The 18,754-nt window shown below is 45.5% G+C and overlaps 1 protein-coding gene across 2 annotated transcripts in view; it reads left to right on the top strand.

The window, feature by feature from the left end:
• The window catches only part of ANKRD13C (ankyrin repeat domain 13C), a 394,963-nt gene that overhangs the window by 75,604 nt on the left and 300,605 nt on the right, over positions 1 to 18,754 (top strand). For both annotated transcript variants that reach the window (XM_078668732.1, XM_078668741.1), the window contains exons 2-3: positions 1,315 to 1,356; positions 4,663 to 4,767. In XM_078668732.1, the coding sequence (XP_078524858.1) occupies positions 1,315 to 1,356; positions 4,663 to 4,767 (147 nt within the window). The remainder of the gene's footprint in view (positions 1 to 1,314; positions 1,357 to 4,662; positions 4,768 to 18,754) is intronic.

Genomic DNA, 18,754 nt, shown 5'->3' on the forward strand with positions numbered 1-18,754 from the left:
GTGAGTGTTTCTTTTTTTTTTTTAGCTGCTTGCTGGTCTGTTTTATGGTCTGGTGGACTGTTTCAATCTTGGTTTCTTTGCTACTACCACAAATATTGCCTGCAGGAAGCACAAATGCATGCAGTCTCCCATACCTTACAAAGCACTTATAGAGCTTGGTCTTTATAAGTTTAAAACTGACACTTAATTTAGTCCTCCCTTGCCTCGTACATTCCAGTTGCCCTATATAAAGTTATGTTGTGCATTTCTGGGCAATTCTTTATGGAGACTTTCAGTTTGAACTGTGTAGTAAGCCTGTGACTCCAAACCACAGTCACCCACAGACATTTGATTTGCTATACACAGTTTAATAATATTTCCCCAACATAAAAATGATTTCCCGTGGGAACTGCAGGTGTTTATTCTGGTCGATGATGAGGAGTACCAAGTTCTAGAAATGTTTGTCAAGAGGGGGGTCCTCAAGCCTGAAAATGTTGACAGGGGGGTCTCTGCATCAAAAAGTTTGAAGACCTCTGCCATAATGTATACAAATGTTAGCTTGAGCCAAAATGGGGGCGGTATGGGTGGGAGGGTTTTGTCAATTGTCTTGTTCATATTTGACAAACTGGATGAAGATAAACCTAGAAGATCTAGATGATTGTGTTATTGTAAAAATTCAATAAAAATGTTGTTTTTAAAAATGAATGCAACTACAACATAGTCATAAAAATGACCACTGATTACAGAAATGTTCATGTGGACAGGCCAGATAACTTTTATGGATAGTTAAAATTGGATTAGCCATTTTGTTATTGAAGGGATCTTACCTGTTTGTTGGTTTTAGAGTGATGCAACCAACCGCCATGTTGCTTCATGGTAAATGTTTCTCCACTCAAAATAAAGAATAGGTGACACGTATTTAAAAAGAGAAACCCTGTGTCCTTATCAGCGCTTGTTATTATAAAGTTTAGTAACATAACAGATCATATCTCATTTGTGCATGGATGGATAACTCGTATGTGACGCTACTGTTAAAAGGTCCAACGTGTCAGAGAATGGTACATACAGTATACATTTTGAAAGTTTTCAAACTTTTGACTAGTATTTTTGTTTGTTATAACTTTTTTGGTCAAAGGATATTGTTGTAATCACCTGGGTCCACCAAGTAAGTAGATAAGGCTTGTTTATTCAGGAAGCCTCTATCCAGTCATCGATGTTCAGGTGTGTAGTGACTGGCACCAACCTATATCATGCCTTTTTGAGATGTGAACGGCTAAGAACGAGGGAAAAAAGTATATACTGTCACAAGAATAATATTTTATTTCATTTTTTTAGGAAACACCCCATTACATCTTGCGGTGACATTAGGAAACAAAGGCAAGTAATTATTTACGTCAGTTACTTTACTTATTGAAATATGTCCTACTCTTTTTATGTAACATGTAAATAACTTAACATGTTCTCATGTGTTAGTTGGATACCTTAGCTAAATGCTCTAGCTTTAACTGTAAACTGATATCCACGTTTTTTTATTTTTTAAATGCCGTTCGATTTTACAAATGGAGGTAAAAGCTGTGGTGGTGTACTAACTGAACTATAAGTCGTTCCTACTAGAAAATAATGAAGTATACTAAAAAAAAAGAGAAACGTTTAAGTAAAGCAATTCTGGAAAAACGTACCATCTGATTTACCATCTGTTTTATGTCATTAGAGAGGTAGTGATCCGGTTTAGACAAACGAAATAAAGCTTTAAAGACCTAAAGTTGAAACCTGACCCAGGACTTGGTGCTCCAGTGTTTAGGTGGGACCTTCTAGGCATTGTGCGAGGCATGTTGTGGCTGTCCGCAAACATAAAGGGTCTTGGAGCCCTTCTATTGCTTACCATTAGTTCACATTCTTGTCACTCATATTTGCCTGCTTCTTATTCTCTGCTTTCAGTGGTTGCTTTTCAGGCTCTACTTTTTTCTTCTGTGTGAAGAACTTTGTTTCAGTGTATGTGTTCAAGTCCTCTTCCTCGTGTACGTCTATCCCCATCTTTCAATGTTGCTTTCTTTTGCTTGACTACTCTCCCTGTCCCCTACCTCTTGCACCCGCCTTTATCTTCTTTTACCCACCCACGCCCTCCGAGTTGCTTTCCCCTGACCCCTGTGTTGCCTTTGCTCCCCCCTTGCTCTCACTTTCCCTTCAGCCCTTCACATTGCTTTTGCATCCCCTTCCTGGTTGATTCAATGCTCGCCCGCACCCTCTCCCCAGTTGCTTCATGGTTGCACCCACTGACATCATGTAGCTGCTCCCTGTCTGCTTAAGAGAAGGTGTTTTGCGTGTTTCATTTTCTTTTTAGTTACCGATCTATCTTGGATCAGTTACTAAGAAGAAAAATCCAGTGGATCATTTTGTAAAGGTACCCATGCGTGCACTTACCCATGCGTGCACTTACATAGATGTTTAAAAATGTATTATTAACTTTAGCCATGCTGCACAGTATCGAGGATTCTGCGATGTGGCTAAAAAGAATTGGCTAATCCAATAGGTCACAAAGGTGAGGAGTCCTGGAATTGCCAATGCTTGTTTCCCGTTGTCTCTATTTGTAAAGTGATTCATCAAAAGGTGTGATAGTTTGTCCAAACAAGCATTGGTAAAAACCAGTAGTTAGGTTATTTTGGAAATGTTACAATTGTATCTTCATTGATTAAAGCAAACACAAGGAGATGATGGACGGAGCGCTGAAACTTTTCAGACACTCACCCTCAGTCACAGATCTAGGTGGAATCCATCATCATTCTTTAGCTCACTTTGCCACCTCAGTTCAGACCCAGCCATATGTAAATCAGTCTTGATCCTGTGGCTCATGGGAACACGGCAGCCCGAACTGCCAAGCCAGGTCTTCCCTGAACCGGGAACAAGCATCCTGGGACTGGTTTCTGGGTAACACCCTTCATCAGCCAGGCTAGCTTGAATCCAGTGGCACCGTGAGCAAGGGACCCACGTCTGGGCATACCCTGCCAACTTAGGGCGAACAACAGCAAAGTAAGTTAAAGAACGATGATGGATTCAACCCAGATCTATGACTGGGGGTGAGTGTCTGAAAGGTTTCAGCGCTCCGTCCATCAACTCCTTGTGTTTGCTATCTTCATTGATTAGCAAGTGTTTGTGTGTGATTGGTTGAATTAATGATTTAAGGCAATGATGAATGATTGAATAAGTGAGTGCATGTATGGATGAATGGATGAAACAGTGAATTGATGCACCAGTCTTCTAGGTGAGGCAAGTGATAATGTTACGAAAATGCTAAGAATCGCCAATTTTATGCCAGTGACAGTAGTACACCATGGCTGAGAACCCGCATTCAGCTTTGCCCAAACTATATAAATAATTATCCTAAATATGGCAGAGCAAGCATTAGACAAAGGTGGTCTGCCTCATGCTATGGGTGCGAACAGTGTGTAGATAATTACTGCCATTATGCCATGACCATTCTGCTTCTGGTGGGAACAATGCTGGCAATGTTCTGTCAAGAATTACCACAATTAGACCAAGAATTACCCCAAACTGGTGGTGGTAGGTTGTACTGCTGTTCTGTTATGTTGTAGTACAATCTAGGAGACACAATGCAGTGATGGAGTGTGGTAGATTGCTTAAATGGGCCAGATTTGTGCCTTGAATGTGGCTTTGTGGCATTGTATAACTAATTGTGGTACTGAGGTGTGTTTAGTAGTGTGGTTGTGTGCAGTTAATGGTCAGGGCATGAGACAGACGTGTTGTGTTGTGTTGTGGTGTGAGTATTGTGGTTGTGGGATGAATTAATAGTGAGGTGAGGCGGTAGTGTTTGCTGAGGTGTGATAGTGTGTTGATGGCAGAAGTTATTCAGTGTTATATGTCAGTGGAATCATGGGGATAGTGATGCAGTAGTGTTGTGTGAGGGTGCTTTATAGTTGCTGCTGGGAAATATTTTTGTTTTGATGGACAATGGTAGTGCAGTGGTGTGGGGATTTATGTGCTGTCTAGGGGACATAGTACTGTAGATATGAGGTGGTCAGGTGGTGATAATGGACGGGTAGTATTGACTCTTGAGTGTAGTGGCAATGAATCAAATCAAAGTCTGACATAAATGATTGAGTGTGGTTAAAAAGTGCAATTGTTTAATGTGGTTTGGTTTGTGAACTAGTCCATCATGCAATCCAGTGGAAGCACTCTCTAGGGGCAGAATGAAGTACCAAATAGCCAGTACTAGAAGTGAGAGACGTTTACTTCTCGAACACTGCAAGAGACAATGAGTGTTTGACTGAAAAAAACTCTGGTAGGCAGGGGTGTGGTCAAATAAAAAGTGATTTCCAGCATTGCATCCTGCCCTTGCATCATAAGCAATCACTTTCAACTCTTCCTACAATTCCTCTCAAAACCCCACCAGTATCATGGAGGTGGGCAGTGGCGTAGCTCTGCTGATGCATATTACTGCACCTTAGAGCTAATGCATTAGAGTTGCTCAGCAGGTTACTTGTGTGTTGTGATTTGCAAACAGTCTAATGCTTTCCTACATGGCCATCTGCTGGTTGCTGTTTTGTTTTTGTATGGAAGGAAGGCTGATTCATTGAGATTTTGTCTGTATAGATTTCTTATTCTTATTTCACATTCAGTACGTGCAGGAGGAAAACCCCTCAAAGTTTTAAACCTTTTCTTTTACAGAGTGTGCCCATTTACTTTTGGCTCATAACGCTCCTGTCAAGGTGAAAAATGCTCAGGGTTGGAGTCCGCTTGCTGAAGCCATCAGCTTCGGAGATCGACAAATGAGTAAGACTCACAAACTTAATGTAAATTTGTTTTATTATAGTAAACATGATAAGGATGTTTAAATGGGATTGGTGATTAAAAACTATATTTCGAAGCACAGTCCTCTCTCAAACAGAAATAGACCACCTTTTCTTTGTGACTTTAGAGATCAAGTGTCCTACTGATTTCAGTGAAGTTCATTTTCAGCAGTGTTTTAATTTCCCACCCTTTGTTGATCTCATCAGTCAGTAATTGAGCGTACACCTAGCACCACAAATCACACATTACCGGCATGCTGTGGCACTTTAGTGGGGCCAGCCCAGCATCCCAGGAGGGTACGAGCGACTGAACCGAAACCAGAAGCTCTTGCTGGTAATAACTTGCCATGTAACCCTGGTAGATCTCGTACAATTTACCCTCAATTACCCCCAGAATGTACACCGTATCTAATCATCCTGAAGGACGTTCCCATATTACCACCTCATAGTACTGAGGATCACATGGCCTGGACAAATAAATAGGTTTTGAGCTGATTGGTTGCAGCATTTAGCAAATGCAGTTCTCTCCGTGAGAAGGACCACTTGGTTGGGCATTCATCCTAAAGATTCCTCAGAGGACTGCATGATTATGTTGAGGAACCTCGACATTTTTGAGCTGTTGCTTTAGCGCCTTACCAGGACAACTTTAGGTAAGAGAAAAATAAAAACTCTTCCATTGGGGTATATCTACAGGCCCAGCAGACCTATTAGGGGACTGAACCCGAGCAGGCATACCTGCTAATCTTGCTAATCCTGGGAAGTTATCATTTAATGTTCCAACCATGAACAGCTTTGATGCCCTCTCATTCTTGAATGGCCAAGACTGACGGTTCCCGGACACTGGGGTAACCAACCTGGAAAGTCTGGTTTACATGAGACACAGCAGGCTGTCTGCTAGATTCTCACCCTGGTTCATTGTGCGTGGCTGGCCTGTCCGCTCCGAACACCAAAAATAATAATTTTATTGGGTCTCCCACGGCTCAGTCTTTTTTCGCAAAGACTGCTGATCAACAACCACCAGCTATTTCCAGTAAGAGCTCTAGCATGAAGATTCTGTCATGGAATGTTGCGGGGATTCGGGGAATACTTGCAAATCCAGACTGAGCATTGCTTTTATATGAACATGACATTATCTATCTGCAGTGAAAAATTGGGCCCGGGAGGAGCCCTGTTTGAATGATTTTTATTGCATAAATTCTGTAGCGACTCCATCCAGTGCCGGAATGTCAGACGATGGCCCAACTACTTTTTTGCCACACAATTGCTCAAATGTAAGATATCTGAAGTTAAATATAATTGTCTACGAGTTATTTCTACTAATGTTGCCAGAAACGTACGATATTGCTTGGATACATTTTTATTCAAATGCCCTTTATTACAATTCAACAAAGGTCATTGATGATTTAGAAGAGGATATTGTAAATATACAACATAGGCATAGCAAGGAGGTTGTAGTTGTATGGGTTGGAGATTTTAACCTGCATTTATGGAAGGACAGTTCTACTATTCCTTGTGGGTTGAGTGGTCTGAAGGGGTCAGAAGTGTACCATACCATACGGGGAGGCAGTTAATGGAGTTCTTTTTCCACTAATCTGTGCTGTGCCAGAGATTTTAAATGCTCAAATGCACTTCTCCCTCCTACATAAACTGGTAAAGGGCATGGGAGCAACATTGACCATGTCATTATTTCTAAGGACCTATGCCCCTTTAAACAATTATGAGGTATTGGTTATATGTTGTAGAGACCATAATCTGTTAATGGTCTTCCTTTTTCTGGATTTAGCCGTAGATGGGCAACCTGATACTGGCCTGCCAATTGAGTTTTCTCACAATAGGGGCATAAGAAGCAAATGGGAGACATTGTTAGTAATAAATGAAGGCAGGATATTATTAAGGAAAATCCAGACGCCTTTTGAGTTATAACCTCCTGTGAAGAACCCCATACGAGAGTTGTAGAGGCCTTTGGTTACATTTTTGCAGCGATCTCTTCTAAGATGCTAACTAACAATGCTTCGAGCAGCAAACCCCTGAAGGGCTGGTTTAACCATACATAAATGACTTAAAATGGCCCTAGTGAAAAGTCCCCACTCCGAGAAAGAAATTAAACTGCAGGAGTGATTACAAGAAGGCTATTGTGCAAAGGAAAGGTGAGATCAGGAGGGAAGCTAGGGAGGACTAACAAAGGGCAGGCACATTAAAAGACTGTCACCTTTTGAAAAACTGTAAATTAACCTTTTTTCACATGATACAATAAACTTAGTATAGGGACGAGCATTACTGTCGACTCCTGGGTTGATCATTTCTCTTCCATCTGTAGTTGCAAAAAAGATGTTTCTCCATCACTATCTATTGATGTTACACAGCCAAGTCGGGAGGAACTTTTCACATTAAGTGAGGCAGTTCAGGTTAAGGATGTAACGACTGCATTGAATGAAAGTCGATCAAGGAAAGTGCAGACCCGGACAGAGTCCAAATGGACCTGTTCAAATCAAATGTTACCTTGTGGGCACCCATCCTAAGAAATGTTTTTAGGGTGGCTGTCCGAGGTCACCTAATACCATCTTGGAAGGAAGTTAAGGTACCAATCTTCAAGAAAGGGAATACAAAATCTGCCTATCACCTAATTTACATGTTAGGCGGCTCATGTAAGATCCTGGGCAGAATTACTGCATCTAAATTGGAGGCATTGATAGAGGTTAAACAGCTTCTCTCTAGGGTGCAGTATAGGTTTCGCAAAGGAGTGGGCACAATCGATCAGTGTCTTAACTTAAAGCTCATCCTTGGCAAATATGTCAGTGCAAAAAGGGGATGGAGGTCCATTCATCTTGCGTGTATGGACCTCTCCTGCACATTTGACATGGTCAACCTCCCTATTCTGTGGTCCGTCATGGAACAACAAGGGTTTGACAAGTCACTAATAAGCTTGGTATACAGAATGCATATGGACACTGTAAACAGCTTCACTTACCTCAGAATTGAATTTGGTTGTAAACTTGTTTTTAGATTAAGCTGTCTTCACTTCCAGAAATCGATTAACTTTGTTACTAACTTGGCTACAAAGTTGGGTCAAAAAATCAATGAAGAAACCTCTGCTGTTTATAATGCTAAATGTGTTGGTTTAGCCTCTTATGGAGGACAAGCGTGGGGTTATAAAAATTATGTCCCTTCTCCAGATAATTGAAAATATAATAAATACATTATTGGCAGTGCTGCATCCTTGTCCACTATCGTGTGCCGCTTGGTGCAAACTGCTAGCAGGATAAAATTACATTCAGTCCCTTACTTTTGTGGATAAGAACTTGGCTGGCCACTGAACCAACTCTCACAAGGGAGATTTTAAAAGATTGCCTCCATCTGGTCAATGACGCAGCTATTCCTTTGCTGAATTATTTTAAAATTTGCTTTTCTGAATCTAGGTATTTTAGTTTTTTTTAATTTATCCAGCAGTATTACCTGTGGTACTAAAGCACTGGTTTTATGATTGCAGACAAATAGGCAGCCTGTGGGAGTTCTGTCAATCTCAGATATCACTCAACTATGCATCTATCAAATCCTCACTAGGTCTGGCGTTTTAATTGAATTTTATTCATAGCGGCAGATATAGATTTGACCTTGTTTTGTTTTAACTTCATTTTTTGGTAGCGTATACTCCCCAGGGCACCTGGTTTGCTAAACACCCAAATACCCTGTGTTATTCCCACACAAATCAAAGCATGTTGCACTTCATGCTGTTTTGTAGCTTGTACATCCTGCACAGGAAGTATACTTTTTGGTCTCAGTAGTCTGAACAGCGCAGGACATCCCCTGAGCAGCACAGGGCATCCCTTACTATTCTCCCAAAATTGGAGACGCCGCAGATTTGTTTTGCAATGATCAACTTTACTAAATGTACTTTAGTTACTAGGAAGAGTCATGCCTTATTTATGGATGTTTAATCGACTATACTCTGCGTGGGCGTATTTTTTATATAAATTGAGTGTCTGCTTTTATGTGTGTTTTGTACTTTCATGACCATTTTAAGATAATTCTTTTTGTATTCTGTGAATTGTTCTTTTATAGTTGGCATACCAGCCGAATAAAGTTTATTTTTTTTCTTCATTTATTGATTTCCCACCCTTCGCTGATCTTATCAGTCAGTGCTTTGTAGTTTAATGTGTGACAGTGCAGTAATTTCCATAACCCATATATTTGAAAAGTTGTTTTGGAGCTAAAAGTCCGTTTTACAACCTATCAACAAGTTGCAAGGGTCACCACTTCAAGAGTATAAATCTGTCAATCTATCTTCGTCATGAGTTTGAACTCCGCACCTTTCCATCATGGGAATTCATTAACTTGCTCATGTATGGTATCCTGGAATCATTTACATGATCATATTCATTTGAACTAATGCAACTATAGGCTCGTTTTTAAGTTCTCGCCTGGCGTTGCAGCGCAAAGCGCTGCTCGCTGGGAGAGAGAGTGTGAATAAGGGGTTTTCAGAAGGGGACTCAAAGCCCCGCCCCTCATTTTCATTGTCTTGCGTCACTGTTTACGCTGAACGGTGGCCTCCCATTGGAAATGGGGTATTTTGGTTGCTGCCCTTTCACCTTCTCAGCCTGCCCATCCAAACTGGCTCGTCTGCTTTGTGGCTGTCGCAAAGCAATTTCTTATCTTTAGTAGGAGCCCATCTGTTTTCACTCAGCCGTTTGTTTATATTTGCATCGCGCTGTCACTTAAAGTGAAAGTGCGATGCAAAAATAAACTAGTAGCTGAGTGAAAACAGATGGCGAGCGCTTGTTTTAATACTTAGAAAGAGGTGCTCTGGTACCTGGCAGAAAAGGAACCAGTGCCCAGGGGATTCGCATTGCAGTTTAGTCATGGGCCTATTTAATATGTGTGTCTACTACAAGTCCCCTTAAGAAGCTTCCGTCCGAGATCGCAAATGGAGCATGTTACGAAAGATCTATTTTTATGAAGATATTTGACTGGGTGTTGCAGCCACACAAGTGAGTCTGTATTGCCCCATAAATAACTACTGTCCAAAGACACAAAGACTGAAACAAGCGGGAGAGTGGGATCATTAGACGCACCTCTATTGTGTGAGCCGCACGCGTGCTCTGAGAGTGGACAATGCGGCTGCCTCTGGGAATAACAGGCCATGTGATCACAACAAAGGACATGGCACACACCCGCCTCTCCAGGATACTTGAGCACCCAGGCAGAGACATTATACACTGTCAGTACACTAACTGGAGAGTGTTCGGTTTCTATTTGCTTTTCCTAAAAGTGACAACATGCGCAGCAGCTTCAAAGTAACAATGGAAAAAAGGTCCAAACAGTCTCATTGTTTAGTTTAAGAAAAGGATAGCAGTCCTCCTAAATGTAAATAGCTGCTGGCGACTTTACTGTCTGAGGTAACAGTCTGAGGGAAGGGTGGGGAGGTTTGGGATGCAGGACGGAGGAGGAGGGTGGGCTCGTGCGGTGCCACGTGTCCGGGTACCAGACTCATAAACAACCATCACATGGTACCTGCAGAGCCACTATTTGCGAACACAGCATCGCCCTCGGAAGTACCCTCTCTTCTGTCAACATGCGAGGCTGCGGTCATCCGGAGATGCTGCCAGGGCCATGAATTGTGCTCCTCGGTGCCCTCCCTGCCCAGACTTCTCGTGTTTTCTCCCAGACGTGTGCTTTTCTTTCTCTTTCAAACCTGCACTGTCTGGCAGGGGACGGCTTATCTGCTTAGATATGGGCAAGTCGAGTCCTATTTACAGCTGCTTTCCTTGCTTGTAGTAATATTTTGGGTGCACGCGCCGCCCTTTTCTTGTTCACTGCAGTTTACGAAGAGTTCAGGTGTGTACACACAAAAGCTTTTAAGAAGCTCTGACTCCCGATAAGAAAGAAACCAAAGCGCGCTGGATTAGGTGTCACACTGGGATGGATGGAGAAACTGACAAATGTTTTCACATCCAAACATTGCCTTTGAATTGAAAAAAGTAATACGAGCAGAAGTGAAACTAGTGACTGTTGAATGTTAAACTCACTTTATTCACACTTGTTTATTTATTACTTTATGTATTACGTTTCGCGGATGGTGGATCATCATCCGGCTCGATCACTCAGAGGCACTAACAGAACACTCCCCGTTCTGTGGGTCAGACTCGCTGCACGCACCAGTGCCGGGTCCGCGCGTGTTTGCAGAGCTTCTCCAGGTTCTGCGGAAGGCGCCGGGTGCATCCCGTGCCGAGCTGTTTGACACGCGGGGGGTTGATCTCTGGCCACATCTCCCCTGTCCGAGGGAACAAATTGACTCGCACAGAAGATGAACCGCTCTGCAGCCGAGACCCCGGGAAGAAAGGCAGAGGAAAAAAAATGAGCGACAGTGTCAACCCTTGCTCGGCCACCTCCATTGTCCCCAGCCCGAACCTCAGACGTAGACAGCAGACACCAGCTCCGCAAAGAAAGGCCTGCCCTGCATCTGCTCCGGGCACCCACTGCATTTGTCAGAGTCCAAACAAAAAAAGCTGTTTCCTGGGTATTATCCGACAGCACCGTCTCCCGGATGCCTTTTTGTGTGCCTTGATATGTGTGCTAAATGAAGTCTTAATTGCATCACTTTTGAATTAAAAATCAATGGTAATCAGGCGGAAGAAGTAAATATCAGTTTCCGCCGTGCCTTTCCTCTTTGCTGCGCTTCTTGTTTTGCAAAGAAATGACAAAAGCCCCCCCCCCCCCCACCCCGGTAGTGGCAGACTCACCCTCTTCCTACTACACAGCATAAGATATCCACCCCAGCATGCCCATATCTCACTCAAAGGAGCTTCTCGCTCGAAGCATAAAAGCACCAGCGAGGCTGTGGACTTTGAAGTGGTGTCTTAACTGAAGCATGTTGCAGACAGGCCTCACAAACACTCGCATGCAGGCCGGCGAGTATGGGACAGACTGCAAAGATGTATATCCCCCCCCCATACACAGAAACTCAGGTCAGCTGGAGACAAACACAGGTCACGGCGTAGTGCTGCTGGGACGCAGACATCAGACTGAGATACACCTACATTCCAGTTACACTTACAGCACAGCCAGTGGTGCAGACACAGGCATACTAACATTCACACACACTTGCACACATAAACACACACTCTCCCGCAAGCATGCATACAACATACATTTAACAGTATTTATTTTACTTACCTTAGCTTCCAGATAGGGACGTATGTTAGCTAATATACTCTATTTTATATAACACTAACAGTGAACAATATTATTCACTATTTGCGTAATTAAAGAAGCATTTTCAATGCAATAGGTCTCCCATTTGCAATAGTTTAAGCTGTTGGCATTGTGTTAGACCTGGCACCATTGGCGTGGGTCTCCCTTCCATTTTCCGCTGTTGTCTCCTCTGCTTTTGCTGGTATTAGATGCTCTGGGCGCTGTAGCACTGCCATTCAGTGCCACAGCGCAAATGCTCCCTGTGTAAATATGACTGTGAATTGGTATATCCCCGATTGGCTTTTTTGGTTTACCTGTTAGTCCCTAGTAGTGTGGCCTGTGTGTGCGCCCAGGGCTGGTAACCCAAATGCTGCTGCTGGTGGGCCTGCAGCGCTGGTTTGCGCTACCCACAGAAGCAGCTTGTAAGGTGTTCCTCAGACCTGCCACTGCAGTGTCTGCGTGCAGTCCAGAACTGCCATCTTGGTTATGAAGTGCCCACACTTCCCAGCCCCTGAAACTTCCCTTACCATCATGTCAGTCACCCCTATGGTAGGTCTTGTGTGTGTAAGGTAGGACATGGCTTGGTATGTGTAGCATGTCCTGGTAGTGAATCACCCTCCATTTTGTTTTCACTGCTGCAAGGCTACCTGTTCTCCATAGGCCAGAATGGGCAGAATGGCTATTAAATCTTATAGTCCTATCTGACTCAGGGAACATGGAAGAAATTCGAGTTTAGTATGCCTGAACTCAGAATGATAAAATACATCTCATAGTGAAGTTGGTTTTAACATTCTGTGTTTGAAAATACCACTTTTAGAAAGTAGGTATTTTCTTGCCTAAGCCTCCAGTGTGCTCTGCTGTTATGTGTATTGGCTGTCTGGGTTTAGAGGGGCAAGGCAGGCTGAGTCAGACCTGGGTTGAATAGAGAGATCTGCATTGAGTACCGGGGAGGGGTAGCTCCTTGACCTGAATAGGACTGTGCCTGGCAAGGTGAATACTGGCTCCACCTCCTACTGTGCGTCTGATGGCAGACCCCCTCTTTCTGAAAGGAAGGATGCAGCCTGGTAAACGAAGTGCTCCAGGCCTGAGCAGAACTGGTTCTGGCTGGGTTCAGTGACTAGAGATTTTTGAGAACAAAGTCTTATGGGGTATAAATATCTGTGCCCAAACCCCTGATTATGGTATTGCTCCTGGATGTCAAGAAGAAACTCTGTCCGTGTTACTGAAGGAATCTGCAGGAGAGGACTGTCCTTGTGCTTGTGTGCTGTTTCCTGGCCTGCAGTAATTCCCCTTGGACTTGGAAGAAGAGGGAAAAGGACTTTTGAGAAACTTTTATTTTTGCTCAAGCAATCACCCAAGAGCTAGAAGAGAGCTAGCCTCCTGCTGGAGTCACAAGCCCATCTGACTCCCCCACCAGCCTCCTGATTCCTCCCAGCAGGGATTTCTATCGGCAGGTGAGGCCCCTGTGAGTTCCAGGGCCTCTAGCTCTTCTACAGAGAAGAGAGTGCTGAAAATCGTCGCTAACACCGTTTGCGAGCCGCTGCAGCTGAAGAGCGTAAGAAAAATCATCGCGCAGCTGCCGCCGAGCGCTCGCAAACCGAAGATCATCGAAACGCACGTTTGCGGGCTTGTCCAAGGCTCGCTAAGCCCAGATCATCGCAGAGCGGGCGCCGTGCGTCTGCCATGTTCCTCGCATCGCACCCTGATCGTCGCTCCCTCGCGGGGCGCTATTTTCTTTTGTCGCAACAAGATCGCACACGCAACAGGATCAGCGCATCATCCTCCCTTGCCGCAAGTATTCAACGCATTGCTGGCCTAGCGTGAAGAAATCTGTTGCCTTGTTCCGCAAGCACTCTCAGACCGACGCATCATCCTCCCTTGCGGCAAGGATTCAACGCATCGCCGGCCTAGCGTGGGGAAAACCATCGCTACAGCTCGTTTGCGACATTTTGCTTGTTCATATCTCCTACAAGATTTTTATCCCTCCGAAAAAAATAGCTAAAAAGCTGAAGAAGTTAATAGAAGTCTTCAAATAACATGGGAATATTTTTTACATTGATTTCTTCAAATAAGTAGCATGCCACGGGAGTTAACTGCACCTTTCTTCAGCCAAGACATATTTAAATCAATCCTTTTCACAGTGAATTCATGTTATTGGAGTTTATAGTAAGTCCTGAATTCGTCTCCCCCAACACTACCATTCTTATCGTCTGACCTAAGTAGAGCACGTCTTGCAACAAGTCGTGCGGGGGGGATGATCCTGCATGCCAATAAAATATGCAAAAAAAGGGTCCAGAACTACCATGACTCAAAAATACTTTGCATGCTAATGTTTAACCTATTTTTCTCACCTCAGTGGATATTTATCCTTATTTGCATATTCGTATGATGGCAACATATTAGTAGTCACCGTATACATCAACATTAGTAGTTCACAATACAAAAAAGTAAACTCTTAATAGTACAGCATTTTGACCTCTACAATGTGGTATCATGAAATAATAAGGTCTCCATCAGGAAGAAAATAGGACTCCACTCTGTAGAAAAGACATGGAAAATATTATCCGGAGACTGTATGCGCGGACTGACATCCTTTCACTCTGTGCCCGACCCAGCAGGTATCCCCACCGCTTCCACTGGCACTCTAGGCACCCTATTTAAGGTACATTATATGCACATGTAGGTAGATTATAACATATGTTAAAGCGTTTTATACAGTGCTTTATTGCAATGATAGAGCGCGTTAAAGATATTGGTAAGCATCTTCAAGCCCTATAGAACCGCTTCACAGCTCCCTCCTTCGGCCTCGTCTGTCAATCTGTCACCCTTATTAAAGTGCTCTATGCAGCCATTGAAGCACTTTAATACCATAATCCGCCGGTATCAGTCTGTTATTTACTTTATTTTGTGTGTTCTCACCAGCTGCGCCGACAAACTAGCCCCTCTCCAGCAGACCACCACTAAACATCCTCCAAAAGCGGCCTGGTTCACCACCGAACTCCTAGAGGCCAGACGCGCCTGCAGATGCCTCGAGAAAACGTGCAGGAACCAGAAGACCACGGAAGCCCACACCGACCACAAGATCGCCATGAAGAATTACCACCAGCTGATAAGACACCAAAAGAACCTTCATCAGGGAAAAAATCAACGCCAACGCAGCCAGCCGTAGCGAACTTTTCAATGTCATCAAGCATTTCACCAAACCCTCTTGCGAAGCCTCTGACAACACACCCTCCCAGGATCTCTGCGACAAGCTCGGCACCTTCTTCCACCAGAAGATCATGACTCTTTACGACAACTTCAACAAATGCTTTCACCCCTACGGCCACTACCTCCGCCAAGGCGAACATCACCACCTGGTCCCCCGCGTCCATCGAACTTGTTGCCACCACCATGAAGAAAACTCACTCCGTAGCCCTCACAGACCCCTGCCCCCTCACATCTTCCACAGAGCCATCACCCCAGAGCTAGCCCGCACCGTCAACTCCTCCCTGGCCTCGGGCACCTGCCCCATGGACAGGAAACGCGCAGAAGTGAAGCCCCTCCTCAAAAAACCATTGGCTGACCCATCTGACCTCAAGAACTACCGGCCCATCTCCCTCCTCCCCTTCGCTGCCAAAGTCACTGAAAGACTCGTGAACGCCCAGCTGACAACTTTCATTGAAGACAACGGCATCCTGAACCCATCCCAATCCGGCTTCCGCAGCAACCACAGCACCGAGACAGCCCTGATCGCTGCCACTGATGACATCTGTATGCTGCTCGACCAGGGCCATACCGCAGCCCTCATCCTCCTTGACCTCTCCGCAGCTTTCGACACACCGCACATTAACCACCAGGCTCCATAACACAGGAATTCACTGAAACGCCCTCAACTGGATCCGCTCCTTCCTCTCCAACCAAACACAGAGTCAGGTTCCCCCTCTTTCTCTCCGAACCTACCGACATCATCTGCGGCGTTCTCCAAGGATCCTCTCTGAGCCCTACTGTATTCAACATCTACATGGCCCCGATCGCCGCCATCGTGAGACAGCACGGACTCAGCATCATGTCCTATTCTGACGACATCCAGGTCATCCTGTCCCTCACCACCAACCCAGAATACACCAGACTCTGTTTCCAGGAAGGAATGAGGAATGTGGCCATCTGGACGAAGGACAGCTGCCTCAAACTCAACTCCGAAAAGACCGAGGTTCTCATCTTCGGACCCCGCCCCTCCGCCTGGAGCGACTCGTGGTGGCCTCCCGCCCTCGGACCCCCACCCACCCCTACCGACCACGCTCGGAACCTCTACATAATCCTGGACTCCTCCCTCTCCATGAACCGCCAAATCAGCGCTATCTCCTCCTCCACCTGTTTCAACTGCCTCCGGATCCTACGTAAGATTTTCGAGTGGATCCCCTCGGACTGCAGAAAGACCGTCACCCACGCACTCATCACCAGCAGGCTTGACTACGGCAACGCCCTCTACGCAGGAATCAATAAATCCCTACTTCGCAAACTCCAAACCATCCAGAACGCGGCCACCAGGCTCCTCTTAGGGATACCGCGCCACAAACACTTGACCCCACACCTGCGAGAACTCCACTGGCTCCCCGTCAAGAAGAGGGTCACCTACAAACTACTCACGCACGCCTACAAATCACTCAACAACATCGGACTCAAATACCTCAACAGAATGAGCTTCTACGCACCCAAAAGGAACCTCCGTTCAGCTGACCTCGCCCTGGCAGAGGTCCCCCGCGTCCGCCGAAGCAGATCTGGAGGGAGAGCCTTTTCCTACACCGCAGCCACAGCATGGAACACTTTCCCAGTAGAAATGAGACGGTCACCAACCCTGCACACCTTCATACGGGCTCTCAAGACCTGGCTTTTCGACTGACCGGAGCTGCCCTACCTTTCCCCTAGTACATTTGTGAGTGTTGAAATGCGTGGGAATGTGGCCACCCTTTCACCTCAGACCCTCTCTTGGTCTGGCACTCACTCGTCAGATATCACGTGCTGGAGTTTAAGCCTCTCCGCATTGGTTAGTCGAACCTGGTGGGGGTCGGGGGGTGTTTGTGCAGTCAGCAGTTGTCCAATGAGCACCCTCCCCTGTCGCCACATGAGGGGCTGCTGCAGAGACCCCCTCTCAACCTGCCCTCCCTCCTCCTCCCAGAGGGAGGGGGGTAGTTCCGAAGGTTTGGCTCTTTCTTGCAGAGCAAGTCTTATCTGCCAATGTAAGGAGTGATTACCAGCCAATTAGGGTGGTCAGAGCGACTCGTATAAAACAGGCCGAGGAGCTGCCAGGTGGAAGTCTTCCAGACAGCGCGGGGCAGGAGCGGTGAGTGCCAGAGCACCTCTGCACCAGGAGCCCCTCTTCACCGGGGAGACCCTCTCCACGAGTTTCTGGAAGCCAGCCATCATGTCCCCATCCAGCCACACCCCCACAAAAGACAACTTTGAGGAAGCAGCTCATTGCCCTCCATTTGCCACACCTCATAGTGTTTGCCCTCCTGGGGGCTACTCACCCCAGTGCTCAACGACCACTTCAAAGCTAACTTTGATGTCTCAAGGTCCTGCGTCTACCTACGGCTGCTGTGTCCCACCTCGACCCTAAGCCCACCTCGAGGCACTGCTCACATTACAAGGCTCTGGGCACTCTGTGCCAGACCTCAAAGCCCTGCGTCCATTTCAAAGGGCTGTGCCCACCTTAAGGCTCGGTGCCCCCCTCAAGGCGCTGCACACACCCTAAGGCTCAGGGGTTTGCTGCCAGCTCAAGCCTCTACCCTCATCAAGGCACTGTGCCCAGAGCAGAGGGCTTCATGATGGGCTCTGGTTTGGACGCGGAGACCCTGGTGCTGAAGGGGGGGTGGGGGGGGATGGATTGAAACTGGGACAGGGTCTTTCCCTGGCAGAGATGATAACCTTGGACATCCTGCACAGCTTCCTCTAAGGCAGGTGGAGGAGCGTCCCGGAAGAGCAGGTCTTCGAGGAGAAGACACCCCACACCAGCTTCAAGACTGCCTTCTCTGCCAAGGTCCTGGCGCATTCCTGCTCTGGTGGGGAGTACCTGGCCCCGGGGGCCATGTAACGGGGCATTTCCCTGGACCTCTCTAGCCCTAAATATTTACCAGGCCCCTGAGTGAATTGCAAATGAAGTGGGTACATGTGTGTGGCGAGACCTATTGGCTATGCTAATGCTTGTTTAAGGAGTGCATAACATTACTTACTGAAGAAAAAACCTATCCTAAAGGGTGGAAAAGCTCTGTCATTAAACATTTCCCTCTGAAAGAAATTGACAGAGTATAAAAAGTTTACTATTAAAGACTAGTGATTCTAGCTCCGACTTTGGTTATGTGTGCAACAGTTCTTCACTTCCTTGCTTCACCTCCATTCATTAACTATTTTATGATTGCAAAACTTATGACGCTCCATTTTCTTATAGGTACATTTATGCACTATCAAGTTGCTTCTTGCGTTCACTACGCTTCATTCATTTGAAGCGCTATGTGTCCATGCCGGGGCTTGTGTTTTGAGAATTACTCTGAATCATGGCAACATTCCAGTGTTTTGAGTCTGCACTTCTCGGATAGGCAAACTTTGGCCGTCCACTTCAACCCTGTATAAACCTTGTCTGAGTTGGTGGTCATGTATACTTTTCAGCATGCTCAGTGGTTTTCAAGACATAGATAGTGGATTCCAGAGCCATTGAGTGGGTCTCTCTAGTATGTGAAAGTCATGTTTTTTAAAAATGTTTTTTTATTTTTTTTAAAGCATGGACGGACACCTGGTATTGGGAA

The sequence above is a fragment of the Lissotriton helveticus genome, chromosome 1_2 (assembly GCF_964261635.1).
Source record: "Lissotriton helveticus chromosome 1_2, aLisHel1.1, whole genome shotgun sequence".
In the NCBI taxonomy this organism is placed as follows: Eukaryota; Metazoa; Chordata; class Amphibia; order Caudata; family Salamandridae; genus Lissotriton; species Lissotriton helveticus.